The sequence below is a fragment of the Sylvia atricapilla genome, chromosome 5 (genome assembly GCF_009819655.1).
Source record: "Sylvia atricapilla isolate bSylAtr1 chromosome 5, bSylAtr1.pri, whole genome shotgun sequence".
Classification (NCBI taxonomy): domain Eukaryota; kingdom Metazoa; phylum Chordata; class Aves; order Passeriformes; family Sylviidae; genus Sylvia; species Sylvia atricapilla.
The window spans coordinates 59,844,569-59,866,783 of NC_089144.1; the positions used below are offsets into that span (position 1 = coordinate 59,844,569).

Consider the following 22,215-nt stretch of genomic DNA (forward strand, 5'->3'; position numbering starts at 1 on the left):
TAACTTGGGGTAGCCTAAGCAGTGAAGGGAATCTCACACAGCAGATGAAGAATGAGCAGCAACTGCACCAAACTTGTAAATTATAGTTCCAAGGGTCTAAGACATGTGATGAGGGCTCTGTCCACACTCTGCAGTGCATGCACCTTGGCTGTACTGTGCCATAACATGGTGCAGTACAGAACTCATTTTTCCCAGTACCTCATTCTGCTGACGAATGGGAATGGGAGCATTTTATGGTCTCCAGGAGGGTTCAGCTGCAAAGGAGTCTCTCTGAAACAAGAAGTACAATTAATTCTGGCACTGCAAGCTGGCCTGCTTGTCAAGAATATCTGCAGCACAGCAGGGTGGTATTTGTCTGCCAAAATACCCTTGTAATTCTCTGCTCAATTGCCCTCAATAATGGGCTATTCCCCTTCTTGGGTCACTCATTTTTCAGGTATTTCTTCAGGAGTCCCAGTATTTGCCTGAAGCTGAGGGGATGATCACAGCAGTCCATTTTTCATAAAGTGACTTCTACCATTAAGTGATTCAGCTGTACCTGTCAGGTGGCTTGTTTACTCCTGTAACACTGGAACTGTTTGAGGACCATTTCCATATTTCCATATCCTTTGGATTTTCCTTTTGCAAAAGAGCCCGTGGGAGTTTGCTGCTATAGTGACTCTAAACACCTCTGTCCCTTGGGGCTGCTGCAGTGTCACTGTTAAAGCAGCAGCTGCTTTTGGTAGGACAATTTTCTCATTATTCCTTTCCAACTGATTTTCTATCTATAAGCTCCAGTAAATGCAAGAGGTGTGATGAGATGGGTGCTTTACAAATGCAGTGAAAAGATAGCCTGTTGTTCAAAGAGCAAAATACCTAAATTAAACACATTAAACATGTAAGCCATAGGGATCACAGAAATTTGTTTGGGTTTTGTTGGATTTTTTTCAGAGTATTAAGTTAAACTTGCCATGAAGGACAATTTTCCCAAAATCAAACCAGCTTGCTTTAATACATTCTTCCTGTTGAGTCCCTGCAGAAATGGGCCCAGAATACCACCCTGCTTTGTTGTTGCTAGAGAGCTAAAGAGCATAATTTACATTTCTAAATCTGCTAGGAAGGTGTGACAATGGTTTCCATCTAGCAGCTTCACTATAAAAGAGGAAGATGGAAAAGGAGGAAAATGAGGATGCTGGGTTTGATTGCTCTTGGATTTTTTAATACATAAGTAAATCCAGTAATCTTACCCATGACTTATGCTGCTGTAAGTAAAGGAATTCAGATTCTTCAGTCAACACATCTGTTTTTAGATCCAGGAAAATATAAAATTCAAAAGTCTGTTATAACACCAAGAATAAGCCACTCTCCACCTCTACAGTCTCCATTTTATTGCTGCTGGTTGTGAAGAATCTCTGATGACAAGGATGTAGATGAGGAAAAGGAATGGTTCTCAAATTCTGTTTTGGTTGACTAGATGATTTCAGGGTAAAAAGAACATTAAATATACTTACAATGTGCACAGCCCATGAACAGACAGATATAGCTTATATTCCTGAGTACAAATAATACCTACAAAATATACTAGGTATGCAACTGAGCCAATCATAGCTTGTGCTCTGTGTTACTTAATTGGTGGGAAAAAAAGAGAAGTTTTTGGAAGAGCTCTTTCGCCACTGTCTTCTGCTTGATCATATCTAATAGGCTTTTCCATGTGGTTTTCAGAATATTTCTCTGGAATAGCATACTTCCTTGTGTTCTGCACATCACTTTCTGCTGTGCCTGTGAAGGGAGTCAGTCTGTCAGCCAATTCACTTCTCACTTTGTCAGCTGCATTTTTCCAGAGATTCTCTGCAACAATAAATCATTAAAATGAGAGGGTTAAGACTGCAGACTCTAAAGAGCAGGTGAAATACAGGATTGACACAAACTCCCAGCAAATCAGGTGGAACTTTTCCCAGGAATCTTACAACCCCCACTGCTGCATTCTTTTGCTCGGAAAGTGACATGCACTGTGGTGTGGTGTCAGATACTCTTTTGCTCTCAGCAGGGAAAAGGGCTTTCCATGTGAATCTTCAGCACTTTCAGACTTCTTGCAGGCAGCTGAACTAAAACATAAGGCAGGCAGCTCTACACAAGTGAGGAATGGTGCCTTTACCCATCCCATTTCAGTGCCCATCCATTACCTCCACACCTTCACCTCCCCTTACTCCAGGCAGAGGACACTAAACACCAAGAAACACCAAAACACTGATACAAATGCACTTAGTTCTGAGGCAGAACATGCTTACGAATAGTCTCTCTCCTATTTTCCAGTGCAGAGAATGAGCCATCACTCATCTTCCTTGGAGCCTGCACTTTCCGGAATATTTTTGGCTCCTGGATCCACGCGTGTTTCATTGCTTCATCAGGAGTCATGCGCAGGGAAGGCTCCCACCTTAAATCCACGGGAGATAAATCGTTACTCAACTGTTTCTATCTGAAAATTAGTACAAGGCAAAAGATTCAGCCTTTTCTTTGAAAGTCAGGTCACGAGGACTTGTTTTGAAACAAAATAATTTTATCTTTTTATCCCAAAGCCAAGGAAAAATCTTATGTGATCTTCTCCATCCTTCAAAACCTATTTACGTCAGCACTGTGCTGATCAAACCCTCTGCAGCATCAAACCATTTAATATATGCAGTTCCCGGTTCTATTAGGGTAGGGATCCAAAATTCCTTGTTTAAGGGTTGGTTTTTTCCTCCACTGAAATTATTTCCTGAAAATTCTGATTCAACCAGCAAACCAAAATGGATCAATGATTCATACAGACTTGGCAAACAGAGAACACTGAAAGCAACCTTCTTGTGAAACAGAGTGGGATGATTTTTTCTTCCCTCCCCATGTAACCACAAGTTAGCAGTTTCTTTAGAATTTCTTTAGGAAAGTGCCACTGAACTGCTAGAAAGAAATTTGAAGTCACTGCTGAGAAGACATAGTAAAGTGTCAATAATAATAGTTGTATAAATAATGCCATGTGAAAAACAAAGCCCCAAACACCCCACCAAAAAAACCCCAAAAAAGCCAAAACACATCAGATACAAAGATTTTAAAGGCACAAAGAAGGAAAGCAAAGTCAAAACTAGCTTGTTGCATATACTCTGAACTCACATTAAGCATCCTTTCAAAAAGTCCAAGAAACCAGCATCATGGGTGTTCAGCACTGTGCTTAGATCCTTGGAGTCTGGGCACCTCTTTTTCCCCTTGCTGTTAGTTACAGACTTAGGAAAACCTTTGGAATCTTAAAAAAAAAAAAAAAAAAAAAACCAAAAAACAAACAAACAAAAAAAAACAACCAGCCTCAAAAAATTTCATTAAAAACCTTCACTAAATACTTTAAAAAGTTGCATAAACAGTATCCATGTCCATCCCACTAACTCCAGTTTTGCCCTGTTGGATTGATAATCTGCCAGAACTGTGGCAAGGATTGGTTGCATCCTTGAGACTGCACACTACACTTTATTGGTTTGTTTGCTTTAAGCAATTTCCAAACCCAAATTATACAAAGAGAAATGACCAATGTAAATTAGTTCCCAGAGCCCACTGCATTCCTTTCAACAACACTATTTTTAAGGAGCAACTTCTCTATCACTTTGGCAATTAGAGATCCAATCCATAAGACATGAAGAGCAGAGCTCCAGCTTCATTTATAGGCCTCATTTTATCCTTTCGCTTTTTTCCATACCTCTTCCTGAAGTACTTTTATCAGCTAGGAATTAGCTAAAGATCTCTGTCCCTACTCTCTACCAGTGCTACTAATTAGTGATTAACTACCAGGGAGGGATCCAGCAAGGACAAATGATCAGAAGAAATTACCAAAGAATGTTCTCCTCCTTGATGCAGCCTGGATAAAATCAGCTGGTGGAAGACCCAATACCTTCATAAAAAATGAATTCATAGAGTTACTTCTAATTTCATAAAGATACGCAACAACCATCAGGTGAGATGTGCATTTTGACCTCTATATGAAAAGAAGCTGAATGTTGCAATTTACTGTGAAATGTCTGTAAAATACTTCCTCTTATTGCAGAGGGAATCAAGGGATTCTTTAGTGCTGCCTGTACACATCTTTGTATCAAAAATAGGCAGAACCAGGGCAGTGATTGTCCTTCTCTCCATGGCACTGGCGAGGCACAGCTCAAATCCCACGTCCAGTTCTGGCCCTGTCACTTCAGAAAGGACATTGAGGGGCTGGAGCATGTCCAAGGAAGGGGACAGAGCTGGGCAAGGGGCTGGAGCACAAGCCTGATGAGGGGAAGCTGAGGGAGCTGAGGGGCCTCAGCCTGGAGGAAAAGAGGCTCAGGGACTTCTGGCTCAAAGAGCCCATTTGGCTGCATTAAACCTCCCTCTGAAAGGCCAGGCTGTAGCAAATCATACTTCATTATTGCTGAAGTTTTCTCCCTGTTTCTGGTGGTGCAGTTTATCAAATGAATATGCAAACCAATCCCAAAGTTACCTCCATGAGGCAGGCAAGTTGGTCAGCTTCATTTTCCCCTGGGAACAGCGGGTAGCCTGTGTAAAGTTCTGCTATGATACAGCCCAAGCTCCACATATCCACAGCCATAGCATAAGGATGACCAAGAATCACCTCAGGGGAGCGATAAAAGCGGCTCTGAACATAGGTGTACACTGGATCAAAAATTAGACAAGCAGCAAAATATCACAGTTGGGACTGAAATGTCAACTGCAGATTTCACAGAAAAGTGGCATATGTTCAGGAATCAAAATCTGCCTATCCACGGATTGCTCACATAGGCTCTGGAAACATTTCTAATCCCATCCTGAAAGTAATGGGTGATACACTTTCCACTGTTCTATATAGAAATTGTTCTTCAACCAGTTTCACTGAAGGAAATTGTTCCGCTAATGTTGTGATTCAGTTTATCCATGCTCATTTTCCTATTCGAAGGTTTTTCCATTTGCATCAATCAACAATTCCTAAATTAAAAGCATCGTTCTCATTTCCCTCCCTGCGGTATTTATACAAAAAGTATCAACTATAATTTAGCCATCTCACAGAGAAAGGCTCTCTGGACCTGACAAACTTCTTGATAAATGAAATATTTGGATTATCCTCCTAAATTTGTTCCAGCTAACCACTCCTGAAAGTGCAATTCTGATTTCAACGGGAGTAGACGAGCTGATCAGGCTTGGGATAAAGAAAAAGAATGGTAATATCTTACTTGTCTCTACCAGTATTGCTCCACCACCAGTGGCTGAACAGTTCACCAGGTTCTAATTAGGGGCATAGGTCAATATATAAGCCCAATCCAAGAAATAGCTTTTCCACACTATTTAAAATTAAGAAAGCTTATTAAGAAAATTACATCAACTTGACTTTTCTGCAAACCTCTTTGGTCTTCATAGCAGCTTGATCCAAAATCAATAACTTGACTGAACCTTGGCCATTGTGGTATAATAGTATGTTCTCCTAAAAGAAAAAAAAAAAAATCACAGGAAAAAGAGGGGTTTAGTACCATATTAAGTTAGTGAACACTTGGGAAAATCAGAATGCAAATACATTTACACTTCTCTGCATAATGAGAGCTTCAAAATTCCACCTCTTTTGGAATGCATTTGCTAACACAAGGAGGCAGTCAATAATGTGCAATGTGCACAAACAGAGGAGGGATTTGGAAGATACCCAGGCTGCAGGTGAGCCACACAGGGCACCAGCAAGCTCCCCCAAAACTCAGGGTTGCTTATCTAGTAAAAGCCAAACTGCACTGACTTTGTGCTGTGCTGAATTAACCAGAACCACTCTTTGTAGGCAGAGAAAGCCCCTGGCCCAGGAAGGAGCCACCACTCCACAGTTCTTCCCTGCACTGCTTGCTCCAGACTCTGTGTCAGCTCACATCTCCCCACCTGTGTGATGCACAGGTCTCAAGGGAGGGAATAAATGAACAAGGCAGGGTCCAATGGATTCTTAGCTGGGTGCAGGTGGGTACAGGACTGGGTTCCTGCAATTCAGCTGGAGAAGTAATCCTTAAACAGCTAGCTCAGGGACATGGGCACTGATGAGCAAACACAGCCTTTGGCTGTCTTCTGCAGAGCTGAGTTTTATCCTCATTAAAAGTCTGCTAAATGAAGGATTTTCCTTCTCCACTCCTCAGGAGACACATGGTTACCTCTATCAACCAGTTTTACAGTGATTATATGTCAGGGGCTTTGAATGACTCAACACTTCCCTGAACTGAACAGGTGGATGCCAAATAATGATGAAGTGGTTTCCTGGTAATTAGCTCATAAGGAAATGCTTCATGTGCCAGGAAGAGAACTGCTACTGGTGAAAGTCAAGGCAAGGACCTGACTTCCACAATCCAGGTGCTCTTGGTTCTGCTAAGGGAGGCAGCATCCCCTCTCTGCAGCTCAATATCCCTTTGTGCTCATGGTAGGACTCTGTCTAATTCTGAATCACTCACAATGCAACAGAGCTGATCAAAGCTGGAAAACCAGGACTGACTGGAAAAACAGGTTTTGGAGGCAGTGATTACTTAGCATAAAGGCCAGAGAAACTCCATATTCTACCTTATGCTGAGAAATATCATAGGAGGCAGATGGGATAACAGATGTGAGTTTCAGGGCAACATAAATTCATGAAAATGTACAATTTTCATTGTACAAATGAGAACAAAATTGTCTTTTAGTTAACTCACTGCATTTTCACTAATATGTTGCTCTATTTACAATACAGACTACACTAATTGATGCTGCCAATGTCATTCCTTGTCAGTGGCTGCCTGGAAACAATTTCCCATTGGGTTAATGTTTTGATTCAAGATATTTGGGTTATCTTGCAAGCCTCTCCTCTCACTACAATTGGTCTGGCAAAGGTATTGGCAAGACAACGGGTACAGACAGTATGTGACTTCTCAGAATTCTAAATCGAGATATATTTAGCAAAGTGAGAACAGAATTTTATCCTTAGCATTTTTACCTGAGAACTTTATTTCTTTATTGGTTCATTTGCCCTTTTGAAAAGGAAATAAAGAGAAACTTTCACCTGAAGTGAAAATATAATTAAAATCCTTCAGAAATCTCAGAAAATTTAAATCTGTTTGACAGAATTCTTTTGCCATGTACTAGGCTACTTAATTTTATAGTTATGCCTAAGAAATTAAATAGACTTAACAGGATAACCTGAAACAGGCTGCCATATGAATACTCCTTGCATTAGAACATCCCTCAACTTGAAATACTTAATAATTTTACAATTACTTCCCTTTTTCTCTAAGAAAAAAAATTACCTGAATTTGATTCATATTTGCATACGTTTTGGCAACCAAATAATCTCATTTAATGCTCGGTGAATGAATTGAATCAATGGCAATAATCAGTTGACTGTAGCATGAACGTAATCTGAAATAAACTACAGCTTCTGTACAACATCATACTGGGTTTTAGGGTTTCTCCTAGACAGATCCTCTCAATCAATAAGAATGGGATAAGCTCATTTATTCTGTACAGAATACCAGGTGATGAAATGATTTTACTTTACAGGCTTCAGATCACAGTGAATGATTCTTTCCTGGTACAGCACTTGTCAACATCTCAGCACACACCGAGTGAAGTGGCGAATCAAAGACAGGCTGAAGCCTTGGAAATTGTTCTTTTTGATCAGTTCATACAATTTATTCTGTGGGGGAGGAAGAAGCAGCAGACAGAGAGCAATAAGAGATTGGGGAATTTATTTTTAAAGGTATGATTAGTTTCCAGTGCATTAAGAGCTTGTCTCCCACATGGAGGATTCATGCAGAGGAAAATAACAGCTATTCTCCTCCCTGAGAATGCTGCTCTGCATGTGATATTCACAAACACCTCCCAGATCTAAAGCAGATGTAAAATCACTGAGCTTCCTTGCTAAACTCTGCTGTTAAGCAGCTGTGCTGATTTTCATCAAGAACAATAATAATTCAGGAACCGAAATAAATTTTCTTCTGTCTCATTCTGCTGTCATTTCTCTTTGCTTTGGCATCTTGAGTAAATAACTTCTGTCTAAAGGTTTTTAACCAGCATTGAATATTTCTAGATAATCCCCCCATCAATTCAGGTCTCATTTGGTTTTTATATCTCTCCTGTGACCATCACATCTTAGCTCCTTCCAGTAGCCCTGCCCAGTAGCCTGGAGAAAAGGCAGCTCTAGAAGATCTCACTGCAGCTTTCCAGTGCCTTAGGGGGCCTATAAAAAGGAGGGAGAGATATTTTTGATAGTGATAGGACAAGAGGCAATGATTTCAAACTGAAAAAGGAGTAGGTTTAGATTGGATATTAGGAATAAAATCTTCCCTGTGAGAGGTCTCCTCAGCACATGTCTGCAAGGACATGACCAGCTGGAGCTTTCTGCCTTCCTCACTGCAGTGTCCACTGGTGACAGGCACAGCCACTTCCTTTGGAATTAAAGTTGCCAAGACTTAATGAAAAAGATCACAAATCAAAAGCTTTTCACTGTATTTTAAAAGCAATGGAAATTTTACCAGACAAACATTTTTCTATGACAACCAGTCTTCAACTCCTCTGTAAAGAGCTAAAGATAGTGGCTATCCCATTTCCTGTGTGTTTCCATAGCAGCTTTCAGGAAAGACTGGTCTGTGTCTTCTCTGGAGAGGAGTCACCTCTTAGCCTATGTGCCTGTAAGTGACAGACTCTCACGCAGCAACACAAGGGATTTAGGTTTCTTTGGGACCAAGCTGTCCATATGATGCTGAATCTTCAGCAGGGGCTTAGCACATGCAGCAATGGGGGTTTTACTCTAAGGCCTGGGGAAGTTTGGGTAGCCTGGATTATTCCAGTTTAATTCCCGTTTGATTCCCTGATTACAAGAAGGCTGATGAATAAAATGATCTGACTTCTCCAAAATTCCTCCTAAAATGCCCTGCAGCAAAGATTCATATAAAGCAAGATGCAGTTTTATTTTTAAATAATTTGATAGTATTCATATTTATATACCCTGAAGTTTACCAGTCCTGAATTTACTCTTTTCCTCACAGGTCTTTCGGGGAAGAAGACTTCAATACTCAGCACAGAAAATAAGGGTTGGATCATGTCATTGCCCATGTGAAGTCTGAACGTGGCCTTTTTCAGTTCACCTTGGGTGATCAAAGGCTCAGTTATGCAGTCTGTATTTAGACAGCGTTCCTTTCTAGCTGCCAATTCTTCTAAAGAAGACATAAAAATTAAATCTTGTAAGGCACAAGTTCCACAATTCTCCCCAAGGTGTGTGTAAAGGAAAATGTACTTTACCCCAGCAGTTCAAAGGAGATACAGAAGTGATTGCGAAAGTAGAAGTACTCCTTCATGTGGATGATATTGTGAGTATCATCTTTGTCTTTCTTCAGCAGAGCATCAAGGATCTTCACTTCTACCAAAGCCTGGCTGTGAAATCTGAAATACCACATGACACAGGGATGGTGACATCAACTCAGGGTAGCATTTGTATTTCTGCAAATGCTACAAACACCACAAGCTTACTGTAAGCTCAGCAGGTGCTGAGCATTATTAAAATGTTTCCTTCAACCCTGTTAACCACTGTAATTTCGATTCCTGATGGTTCATTCCTAATCTAAATACACTGGCCTTACATAACACTTCAGGGTACCTAATTTGACTTGTCTGAAAAAACCTTTAAATGAAAAGGTTTCCAGTGAGCATCCAGACTAAAATCCTGCTGCTCTCAAGTCTATAGGAGTGCTTCACTTTCCTTGAACAAGGCCATGTTTCACACCTACCACAGTCAGACAGTGGTTTTGAAAAGCATCTTTACACTTAGTGTTCACTGAGGGGGAAAACGGAACAGCTGAACATCTGTTCCACTGACTCTGCTTCAAACTTACAAATTTGTAACCAGCCACTTAACAGGAACAGGTTGCTTAGGACCACAGTGTAGAATTTTTCATGTTCAAGCAAGTGATGGGTGCCTTCCAGCATATTCCTGTGGTTTTGGAGCCTTGTGGGGATGCTGCCCACTCTCAGTCCTGCACAGCTGGTCACCTGCTTGTTCACATTGCCACAGTTTGCCTCTATATAACAGGGATGACTGTACTGGTTTAAAGTCAGCAGATCTCACCTTTTCTTATTCCTTATTATTTTCAATGCCACTAACTCATTGGTTTTGTGATCTAGGCATTTGGCCACCTGCCCAAACGACCCTTTCCCAATGACCTCCAAGACTTCGTAGCGGTAGGCAATGTGGTCATGTAAAACCTTCAAAAGAACACAGAGTTCAGAGTCAAAGAGTACAACAAATTCAAAGAGTACAACAAAAAACAGGCTTCCAAGTAGCCCAGGTGTGTGTGTGAGTCTGCTGTCCATGACAGATGGTGGGTTAGCTGCAAGTGAAGTCTACATCAAATATGGGTAATAAGGAAAATCCCAAGAGATGCTTCCATAGCCCACCTACCTTGCATCAACCCTGCATAACATGCAAAGTGAATTCTCCCCTGAGCTCTAAAAGGCATGTTTTCACTATGTGAATATTTATCTTCTAGAAACAACATTAATCTCACAGACAACACTTAAAGTTGGCATAAAATCACTACAGACTTACTGAGCTCAAAAGGAATACCATAATTTTTCCACTTACCTTTAAGTAGGAACCATGCTCATCATCATAACAATTATTATTCTGGGTTTCAGGCAAACCTTCAATCTTTTTAGCTTCCAGGCCAAGAAACCAGAGCTCTGTATAATTGAAAATTTCTTTTTGCTCATAGACTGTTAACTGGTTTCTAAAATTTTTCAAGGCTTCTAAATCAGAAAACAAGAACGTAAAACCAAAAATCAATAAAATGTCAGAAACCTGATGGCAAAGTGCTTTTACAACGGAACATTTCACAGTAGAGCACCACTTTGAGCAGGTTGCTGAGAAAAGCTGCTAGAGTTCCATTCCAACTAAGATTTCTCTGCTTCTACAATTTCATACAAATTTCTATTTTTTTTCTGTTGTGCAGTATTAAGATCAATACAGCATTCATCATCTGTCAGCAAGACTTTTAAGAGAGCTTAGGTAAAAATTATTTAATTGTGAGGGAAGTTATTATATAGATGTTTTTGAAAATCCCATCTGTTGTCTATCTGTTCCCTCAGGCTCCATAACTTACATGAAAAGTTACATTTTTATTAGTTTGACTGTCCTATTTATAAAATGTCAGTAATGTCTAGTTAACCAAAGCTTTCAAGTACTTGTTTTTCTGATAAAAATCATCAAGCTCAGATGCCTGAGGTTAGGAATTAAATGGAGCCCAAATCTGCTTTTCTCCTAGTTCTGATTCTTCCTGCATAGAATTTCAGCTGCCCTAACACCTCCACTCCCATCATTTAAATGTGGATATATATTCAGACAGGAGCATTATAAATCAATGTGTTGCATGCATATGTGGGTGTTTTGTTAAACAGTGGCAGATCTCATCCAGCAATGCAGGGATGCTAAATCATTTCAAAGCAAAAGGCCAGTACTTTTTTTTCTAGACTCCTTCTAGAAATAGATTAACTCTGTCAGAAACTTTCTAGACCTGAGAACACTCCCAAAATGCAATTTAGCCCACATCAATAAAATGGGACACAAGGAAGTGGGAAAGGGTTTTATCCCTGTAATAGAGTACTTCTGTCACCTACCCTGCCAAAGTCTTAGATTTGCTCCACCAAAAGAAATATACATTCTTTTTATACTGCATGTTTCTCTTCTGTATTTGTTAGTCAAATCATTCTCCTCTTAGGTACCTCCCCAAGCTGGATAATTAGAAATCATTGAGTCCCATCCATATTGCTGTGCTTTAAATTGTTAAATATTTCAGCAGCCATTTACATGGCACCTCTGGTCCCTGAGCGTGTCCTGACTGTACACACTCCTCATCTGTGCAAGCAACCTGTCACTCCAGTCCTTTCAGTTTATCCAGAGATATTCTACCTGAAGCTGTCATAGGCAGTTTGACCCCAATGCTGGTGCTCTCCAGTTCAGATGGTTCTGTATGGACTCTGGTATCACTCTCAGGAAGACTGTCTGGAAGGCTAAACTGGGGAAAATTGCCTTGAGTTCCATTTTCCTGCCAAGCACAAAAAAAATTAGAAATTAAAATCTGCTATATTCACAGACACAAAGCCACAATATATTCATTTTGGATTAGTTGAGTAATCTCTATGTCAATTTTGTGCTGAGACAGAACAAGCTTGGGCACCAGAAAACCCTGCTTATTCATACAGACATTCTGCCAAAAGCACTAAAGGTTGCTGGACCATAGAAAGATAAATCTCATTAAATGAGAGAAGGAAGTTTGTCTTCCAGATCATTTAGTATAGAGACTTTCTAGAAATGCTACCTTTACCAATGCTGGTCAGCTTTTGAGGGCTGTGGAACAATTCCTCTTGGAAACCATGCCAAATCAAATGAAAGACAGGATGCTGATTTGAAATAACCAATATAGATATGCCAACAAATGGTGTCTGAATGACTTGGTTGTCTTCTCTGATGGAGTGATTGGCTTGGCCAGTGGGAGAAAAGCAGTAGCGTCATGGACTTTGCCTTGAGCAGGGCCTGTGACACTGGAGCCCAGTGAGTGGGAGATGAATTGGATAAATGGATAATAATTTGAGCAGCCTGCTCCAAGTTTGCTTTGCTTGTAGTGAGAGGTTGGGCCAGATGTCCTTCAGAGGTCTCTTTCAACCTAAAAGACTCCTTAATTTATTTATTTATTTCTCATCCTTTGAGAAAGTCCTCATAAAAGTGAGGCTGGATGGAGACAAAAGAAGCTCAGTGTCTGTCAGTGTCAGAAGGGTACCAAAGCCATATTCAAAAACCAGCACACAGTTGCCAAGACAAGGAGAACCGGACAATGGGATATGGACTAACAAGTGGGCAAGCTACATCTACTATGTCCTTGCAAAAAGTCCTGACTGGTACCACTTCAATACAAGCATCTTGGTGCTCGGGGGTTTCAGTTAAGGATGTGTGCAAGTAAAAATGGGTTTTTCAAAATGAAGCATCTTTCCATACTTGTGTCTAATTCTGACACTTTTTCTTTCTTATCCCACACTCACACACTTGTGACAATTTGCCACTGACACACAGTGGTGCTCAGAGAGAGGCTGGTTCACCAGGCAAACGAGATGCCCAGGAGTTTTATAACTCACCTGAAAAGAGGGGATGACAGTCTGCAAGCTCTTATTTGCTATTTGAGACAGGCTGCTCTCAAAGGGGGGAGGGTTTGCAGTGTCTGCAGCCAGACCATGCTTCACTTGACCTTCCAGATGTGGGAGGGAAAGGACACGACTGACTCTCTAAATAGAAAGCACAAGGAAATGTCACGTAACGATCCAGCAAGTAGTTCTGTGACACACCTATGAACACCAGATGGATTTATGGAAAATGTGTGTGGTTTACTGTGACGGAGGGTCACACTTGCGGCTGCTGTTAGGAGCACGAAAGGAGAAGCAGGCAGCAGGAGGTCAAGCAGGAAAGCTTCTACTTTATTTTTCTGACTTCATATTATATACATTTTACAGACAGGTCAAGATTGGCTACACAGGTAGCCACTCTTTGACTTTGCTGGTGAACATCACCAATCATCTTTCTCCTCCTAGATAGGAAGAATGTAAACAATTCTAATAATATACATAGTTTACTTGAAGCTGCATGAGAACAAAATGCAAAGTGAAAAGCAGGCAAACTTGAGGCAACAGTTTACTTCTGACACCTAAAGGCAAAGGGGAAATGAGCGGATGCTAAGGCAGCTCCAGCTGTACTAATGGGCAGCAGGAGGTTGTCTGGGCAACCCAGCACAATTTAGGAAGGACATTCCTCACAGAACACTTCCATCCAGCATCAGAGCAGTGATTGCTTCACCTGCAAAGGGTGGTTGGGTTTGGAAGCCCAGCGCCATTCCAGGCAGGAGGACTCTCTCAAGTAGGGAAAATAAAGCCCACATGGGGTAATAAATAGGCATGAAGTGTCAATGACAGAAAATATCATTAACTATTCCCAGTGGCAGAAGAGGACTGCTGCCAAATACTAGGGGTGGAAACAGTGGGAAGTCTTCCCTGCACTGATTTATCCATATTTCCTACCCCCTCATTTCCTATCAAACTCCGTTTGACTGGGCCCCTTTGTTGCTCTCCTTATCAGTGAGGAAAGGCAAGCTCTCATCAAACTTTGCTTTAAAATAAATGCTTATGCTCATTTAAATAATCCAGGATTACTAGTCCTTCCTGACTTCTCCCATTTATTATTTGCAAAACACTTCTATATCATTCGTTAATTACAATCAGTCATTTAAGGGCGCAGTTTATGAATGTCTTGTGTTTTATCAATGTCTCGAATATGTCAAGTCAGAGAAGTCACACTCTTAGCAGCAAAGAAAAGTCTGCCAGGTAGACTATTTCTTTGGCAAATACTAAAAAATTACTTTAAATAGATCTGAAATAGATCAACTGCACACTGTGAAATGCAGAATGAGGTCCAGAGAGCTAAAGCTACACCCACATAATCCTGTGAAATTTTTCTCCTCGGGAAGCATAGAAACTATTTGACAAGCTTTTGACAAAGGTGAGGTTTGATATTTTCTCAAAAAGCAAAGAAGCAATGCTCTCGAGCCAATCAATTTCAGTGAGTAAGTCTTTTATTCCATAATGTGGAATAGCTTTAAAAGCTTAGAACTAGGATTCCAATGGACCTTTCCTGAAACTTCAAGAAAAAGGTGATGTGGCAGAAGAAATGCCTCAAATACTACTGAACACAGCAAACCAAAATACTTGCAGGCATTTGGGACAGTCATGCATCCACAGGGGAAATGGAAGAGGACAGGGAATAGAGGACTTGATTCTGCCCATATTCATTTATAATAAGAGATCACTTTAAAAACAAGCATTGAGGTATTTTTGAAGTCAGCTGAAGAGTCACATACCTGATGGAAGATTCTGTTAGAGCCCAGATGATCCCTCTCTTGAACAGTCAGCTGAGACTGAGAAAAAGCATCCACGTGGGAAGACTGCAAACATGAAGCAAGGCTTTAATAAAAATTATTTTGGAGGGGGAAAAAAATGGAATTCCTGCATGGTTTTTGTGTTTGCCTCCTTTTTAGCAATGTCTGTGCCAACACAGGGTGTGAGAGAGGGCCACAAAAGCTGCTGAAAATCCATTTGACTCTGGGAATACCTCCCTCAGCTGAGCAGCTGATTTGTGGGCTGGGGCAGAGACAGTTTGTTTTAATGCCTCTCAGATGCTTGGTGTGCCCCTGTGCTCAGCCAAGGGGAAGGGGCACCTCTGCCATCCCTAAATATGCACTTGGAAGCTGAGTAGTGAGTCTGCTTGGAAGGCAACTTTACACTGCCTCAGGAAGTAGATTGTGAGCCCATACATTGCTAAAAGCAGCATTAAACTGATCGGCTTGTAGTACAGATTTTATAAAAACAAAATCAGCATTTAAATTTACTGAAATATAGAAAAAACTTCATTGGCTCCAATGGCCAGAAAGTATTAGCAACAAATAGAAACGAAAACCCCATGGGGAAAGTGCTAAGCAGCTCACCATTTTAAAGAATTTGCTGGTGCTTTCAGCAGTTTTTAATAAACATGCTAAGTAGCATTGTACATTTCTGCCCAATAACAAACTGCAACGAAATGAAGAAATCTTTAGGATAATTTAGACCATGAAAGCCCCATGGCCAAAGCAGATTGGATCTCTGCTGTATAGGCTGGAGTGAACCCATTTGGTTTGGTCAAAGAGGCTCCTGAAAGAGTCTGTGGCCTGGAAGAAGCAAGGACAACCCAGATTAGATGCAGCACCTGTGCCAATACACTGCAGATATCCACGTATAGACACAGATATAGACAGAGATAAATGTAAATATATATAAGCTATAGTGGGTGAGGGATGCTTGCAAACTGATCCCATACATAGACTTGACCTTGATAAAGGTAGGGCACATTAGCATTGCTACAAACAGGGAGATCAAACTGAACATACCTTGACAATGGCTCTGGCACATCCTGCTCTGAACAGAATCACAGACTGGTTTGGGTTGGAAGGGACCTTAAAAACCAAGCAGTTCCAACCCTGCCATGGGCAGGGACACCTCTCACTATCTCAGGTTGCTCTGAGCTCCATCAAACCTGGCCTTGGACACTTCCAGGGATGGGGCAGCCACAGCTTCTCTGGAAAATCTGTGCCAGGACCTCACCACCCTCACAGGGAAGAGTTCTTCCTCATATCCGATCTAAACCTGCTCTCTGTCAGTGTGAAGCCATTCCGCTTGTCCTGTCACTCCAGGTTCTTGTCAAGAGTCTCTCTCCATCTTTCCTGTGGGCTCCCTTCAGGCACTGCAAGGCCACAGTGAGGTCACCCCAGGTCTCTTCCTCAGGCTGAACAATCCCAATTCCCTCAGCTTTTCCTCACAGCAGAGCTGTTCCATCCCTCTGATCATCTTGACGGCCTCCTCTCGACTGACTCCAGAAGCTGTGGCATATCCATCCTTGCATACACACTTAGATTAGAGACTCTAAAAGACTTTTCCAAACTAAATATGGATATAAAACTCTGTGTACAGATCTACCTGAGCACACGGAGGACATGCTGCCCTTTGACAGGTTCAGCTATCTCACATCAGCCAGGAAGGCACCACTCAAGCTGGGCAGACCAGCTGGAAACTGCCCTTGAGATAACTGTGCTCTGTGTATGCTCTTCCTGTTCACAAATATTAAACAAACCCCTCTCCAAGGGCAAACCTCAGATTTAGAACAGAAACAATTCTGGCTTGAGATGAAGGACCATGGGGGCTGCGAAGCACAGGAGAATGGCAGGAAAGGAGTAAGTACTAAAACCTGTCTTTGCTGGACACAGTAATTCCCATCTGTGGAACTGGAGATCACCTAGCCAGGGATAAGGGATAATATGCTCTAAATCCAAAATATTCCCAGTGCCAGCCTCAGCAAATACCACAGAAGAGGGCCAGTAGACTATTGCATCCTAAACAGGAGTGTCCTAGAGCACAACACAGTTTGCTCAGAGCACCGAATATCCTTGTATGAATCTCTTTAGATGATGATTCCATGGAAAACACTGCCAGAGTATTTTTACAGAATCTACAGACAATCTTCTCATGCAATTTACACATCTTGCTTTTCAAGGGACGATCACATTTTTTACAAAGGTGAATCTGGGATACACATTCAAAACTCTACTAATTATATCAGCCCAGCACTTAGTAAGACTGAATTTTAGTGCATGTTATAATTTTTCCTCACACTTCATCCATACTTCATTCCCAGCAAGCTATAATTTGCAATTTCTGGAGCTGATGAAAATACTACATTTCATTTAAAGGTAATTTCTTAACTGCTTCATGCTTTTCTAGCTACAAGTCAATACAAAGCCAGGATTTTACAGAGAAAAAGCTATCACTGAAAACCAAAGAAACAATGACTTCACGTACCTGTGCAGACTGCAGAATCTTCACTCCAAAATGGTATTTTATTTCTTAGCAATACTTTTAAAAAGCTAGGCAGTTTTGTCTATATTATTAAATTTTTTAGAAATAGACTTACCAACAGAGCATGAAACATTTTTAAAAGTCTTTAAAACTGAGCAAGAGCTAAGGAAAAAAGGTGAGTGAGCTCCAAGATGTGCCACCAGAATTTGGAAACCCTTTAATTTCCATTCAGTGGGGAAAGATTAACAAGATTTTAAGGTGGACATTTCTCCTTTACAGTAAAAAAGCAAAATCAGTCCATGCCTTTTTCTAACCATGGAAATCTGTGATCCTGATCTCTCTTTCTCAAAACCTACTTAGTAAGGATTTATTCCTCTTTAGGCAATTTATTCAAATAAAATCAGTAAGTGGCCAACCTTCATAAATTCCCCCAAATGGGTAAATAACAAACTTCTATTTGTAGAAAACCTGATTTGTGCCTATGCCAGTCCTTGTGGCTGAATGGGGAGCAGGTGGATTTATTGGACAATCCACACAGTGGCTTTATTGATGGTCTTGATTCAGATGACCCAGCAGAGCTGCTCTTGCAAAAGCCTGGAGTTGCTCTATGGGCTCTGCAGCTGAGCTGTTGTGGCTGGGTTCGCTCTGGCAGATGCACTCCAAAGAAAAACTGCAGCAACTGTTACTATTCCACTCCATTTCATTCCTAGTTTCCCTGCTCCTGTGGCACTCAGCCTTGTCCTACAGCTCCAATGCTGCAATCCCAGACTATTACCTCCTGCTATTCCAGCCCTTTAAATCCTGGAACACCTTGCTCATTCCAGTTACCACCAAAGAAACAGTATGAGGTCCTCACCCACCACCCAGCCCGCAGTCACAAAGTTTTAGTTTTACAGCATTCTGTAAAATCAAACATCATGACACACTTCCATAATTCTCAAAATATCAAGAGTCATTTTTCAGTACCACGTTAACCATAGAAATCAGAAATGCATTAAAATTCTGGAATTTTTTAAATACACAACTACATAAAATAAAGACCCCCATTGTCTCCTCATTCACATAGGCATTCTGTTCCCCCATTCTCAAAACTGAACAAAATCTGTAGAATACATGGAGAGAATACAACGCAGGTGCTAAATCATGCAATATATTAAAAAGCCATAGCAAATACACTCTCTCACCCAAAACACAGTAGGAACACAAACATTTTCCCCACCTTGTCAACTATTTCTGTCAGCATTACTGCAAGAGCTGTTAAGTGCAGGATAGGAGCTGTTTATTCCATTCAGCGAAGGCATTTCAGGAAGCCCACCTTCATCTAGTCAGAGCATAGCAGGAGCAGTTCCATGCACAGTGCCCTAAGCAGAAAAAAATGGATAATGCTTCTGCTTGGCTTCAGATTTAAATTTTTCTCCCGGAAATATGCCAGTGACTATTAGCTGCTCTAGTATTCTTTTGGTGGCCATCTGTTCCCTTTCTCAGCCTCCTTCTAGCCAAATATAATTTTCCATATTTATCATGGCAAGTCAGTAATAAGAAAGACAAATATAACAGGATTGGCTGTTCTCCTTGTCATCTCAGTCTGTTCTTTCTCACTGAGCTCATGTGCTTGCGAAACCAAAAAACACTTGAACTTGGATTTTGTCAAAATTTGTCACAGCGACCTTGCTATACAGTGAGCAAAATCTCTTCAGCAAGACTGACATACTGGAAAATGAAAATTAATTAATTCCTCAAGGGTTGGTTTCTCGTTGGGCATTATATGTCACTTAATGAGGACCAAACTGTGGCCCCTTGGTCTATGGTTCTTGAGGGCATTGGTACAGAGCTGCTCTGCCCTGTGGGATAATGAGTGTGTGGATAATGAGACAGAGTTTAGCTGCCCTCCTGTCTTTCCTCTTCCTCCTTTGGACACTGTACATGTGTGACAGGGCACTGATGGAGGTGTCCCTACTCCCCAGCTGTCTTAGGGGAATATCTAAAGCAAAAAAACCGTGTGGTCTCCTCCTTCATATAGCCAAAGAATGGCAGTTCCCTGCTGGTCTGAAATCTGTCAACAACCCAGAATAGTTCTACTTTCACTCAGAAACCAGGGTTTTCAGGGAGGAAATACATGCTCACCTACTGAAGGCTGCTGCTTTTACAGATGCTGCTGGAATGGTCTAAGGACAAACAGCCATTCTCTTTGCATCCATGGTGGTCTCTGCAAAGCCTTTCCTGATGTAATTGCTGGGCTGCATCTTCCTAAAAGGCACGTTTCCCCCACTTCCATCACTCCCAATTTTCCATTCATCCAGGCTTGGCAACCCTCTAAGCAACAAATCCTCCCCAGTATTATAAACCTCATGTGCAAGAGAATTTTTTCACCATATAATCACTCAGGCTGTCGTGCCAGCAGGGAAGGCATGTAGATCATGGAGTCCTAGAATGGCTGGGGTTGGAAGGGACCTTAAAGCCCATCTCGTTCCAACCCCCTACCATGGGCAGGGACACCTTCCACTATCCCAGGTTGCTCCAAGCCTTGTCCAACCTGGCCCTGAACACTGCCAGGGATGGGGCAGCCACAGCTTCTCTGGGCAACTTGTGCCAGGGCCTCACCCCTTTCACAGCAAAGAATTTCTTCCCAAAACCATCTAAAGCCTCAGTGGGAATCCATTCCCCCTTGTCCTGTCACTCCAGGCCCTTGTCAATAGTCTCTCTCCATTAGCAGCCCCAAGATAGCCTCCATAGAAAGAGTGGAATACAGATCTGCCATGTTTCAGCCATCCCCCATTTAGAAGAACATCTACTTTATTTTCTTTACTTCCTTCCTTTGCAATGTTTTCTCTCCTCCTCATTTTATTACATTCTTGTAAACATATTCAAATTTGCTGTGATAAGTCACACAGGAAAAACAACCTTCAGGATCATTCTTTTGTATTATCTGAAGAGGAAAAACTAATTTTTGATGACATAAAATATTGAATGTAGTTTTTCTCCTCCATTTCTCAACAATACTCTCAAAGCAAGAGAAACTTGCCAGGATTCTTACTAAATTTCAGTCCTGCTACACTGAAGTAAAAAGCAGTACATAAAATGTTTCAGCTATAAATTTCAAGGGAGCTTTTTTAAGTTTGAAGGAAAGATTTATGATCTTTGTAACTACTTTTTTAAATTACCCACTCCTGAAAAGACATTTAACTAATGGAGCTAAGTGCAATAGTACATAATTCCTTATGGATGTGATTGCTGCCTGTGATCATCACACACACAACATCTTTAACAAATTTGTACGTTTGGCAACATCTCCATGAAGTGGAATAGTATTAGTGGTAAAGGAAATCAAAGAGCTTTCCCTGCAAACAAAACTCCATGCATCATGGAGTGGGAAGAGGATTCATTCCATCTTAGCTAAACATTCAAGGTAAAAAATTTTTCTGTGGAAGCCCTCCCCATCTTTTTATTGCCTTGTCTTGAGAAGGAGCCTGTTCCAATAATGTAGACTAGATATCCCAAACTTTTACATCCCTAGAATTAGATTAGATTAATTCTACTCTTTATAGCATTTATTCTGCTACTCCTGCACTTCAGTCTTCCTGATCGAGTGAGGGCAAAAAGCACAGAGGAACAATGAACTGAGCCTTGTCTCAGTGCTGTGCTGTAGCACCAATCCAGGCTTGAGTAGTGCCACAGGGAACATCCAATGCTGCCACTGCAGGCTGAACCAGGGAAGATAAATACCAAATTCCCAATGTGAGTGGTATTGACAGAAAGCTTCTTAAACCACTCCTGCTCTATTTGCTCTAATAATGCATAGGAAGTATGCTTTTTGCCTTTTGCAAAATCAGTGCAAAGGGAATGGGTGATTTAAGGTTTTGCATACATATACTTGGGCAAAGAACCCACCAGATTAACCAATCAGTCCAAGTCTGATAGAAATAGAAAAGCCAGTCATGGGTTCTGGCTCCTTTAGAATGTTTCTTCCACCGAAGAGTGCACAAGCTTGGGATATTATAAACTCAAGATTGTAACATTTAAATAAATTGCTAGTAAATTAGCTCTTTAAAGTTTATTAACAATTCCTATCACAGTTAAGATCTGCTCCTTCTCCTAGAAAACAGAAAAAAAAATTACAATGCTGTTTGTTCTAAATGTGCTCAAAAGCTGGATAAGAATCATGAATTCAGTTTTACATAGGAGAGAATTACGGCACTGTGTTGCTAAGGACATAATCGCTAGAACCTTTTGAGATAATTCCTAACATCTGAGTAAGTGTACTTGACTGAATTCAAATAAAATTTGGGGACATGAGGATTTTCCAAACAGCTCTCTCACTGTATAAAGCCAAAAGGACCTCAGCAACATCATAATTTCTAGAAAACAGACTGGGCAAAGAAATGACAGCCCAGAAATCAGTGCTCCAACTGATTTCTCTAATGCATCAATCTGTTCTCAGGACTATTCCAAGAACAGAAAATATGGTTATTCCTGGACTCACAAACTGAAGAGGAATCACATGAGAAGCAGGAGTTGGACATGAACCAGATAAGTTGATTTAAATCAAGTGGGGTGCACAGAAGAATGTAGATCTAGATAAGTTGAAAATTCATAGGCACATAAAACCCCCAAATTTAATAGGTAAATCTATCATAGAATATCTTGAGCTGGAAGGCACCCACAAGAATCATCCAGCCCAACTCCTGGCCCTGCACAGATGTCCTAACAATCCCACCCTGTGCATCCCTGAGAGCGCCGTCCAAACATTCCTGGAGCTCTGGCAGCCTTGGGGCTGTGACCATTCCC

At 41.1% G+C, this 22,215-nt stretch overlaps 1 protein-coding gene across 1 annotated transcript; it reads right to left on the minus strand.

Annotated features, from left to right (window-relative positions):
- Window positions 1-1,344: 1,344 nt before the first annotated feature.
- On the minus strand, window positions 1,345-18,998 carry DYRK4 (dual specificity tyrosine phosphorylation regulated kinase 4). The gene is given in 16 exon segments (XM_066319678.1): window positions 1,345-1,827; window positions 2,268-2,413; window positions 3,127-3,256; window positions 3,832-3,892; window positions 4,472-4,644; window positions 5,366-5,404; window positions 5,407-5,446; window positions 7,514-7,651; window positions 9,216-9,219; window positions 9,256-9,396; window positions 10,079-10,215; window positions 10,595-10,758; window positions 11,918-12,053; window positions 13,138-13,284; window positions 14,907-14,990; window positions 18,650-18,998. Coding segments are annotated over 16 exon segments (1,791 nt in total). The 5' UTR covers window positions 18,674-18,998; the 3' UTR covers window positions 1,345-1,600.
- Window positions 18,999-22,215: the final 3,217 nt, after the last annotated feature.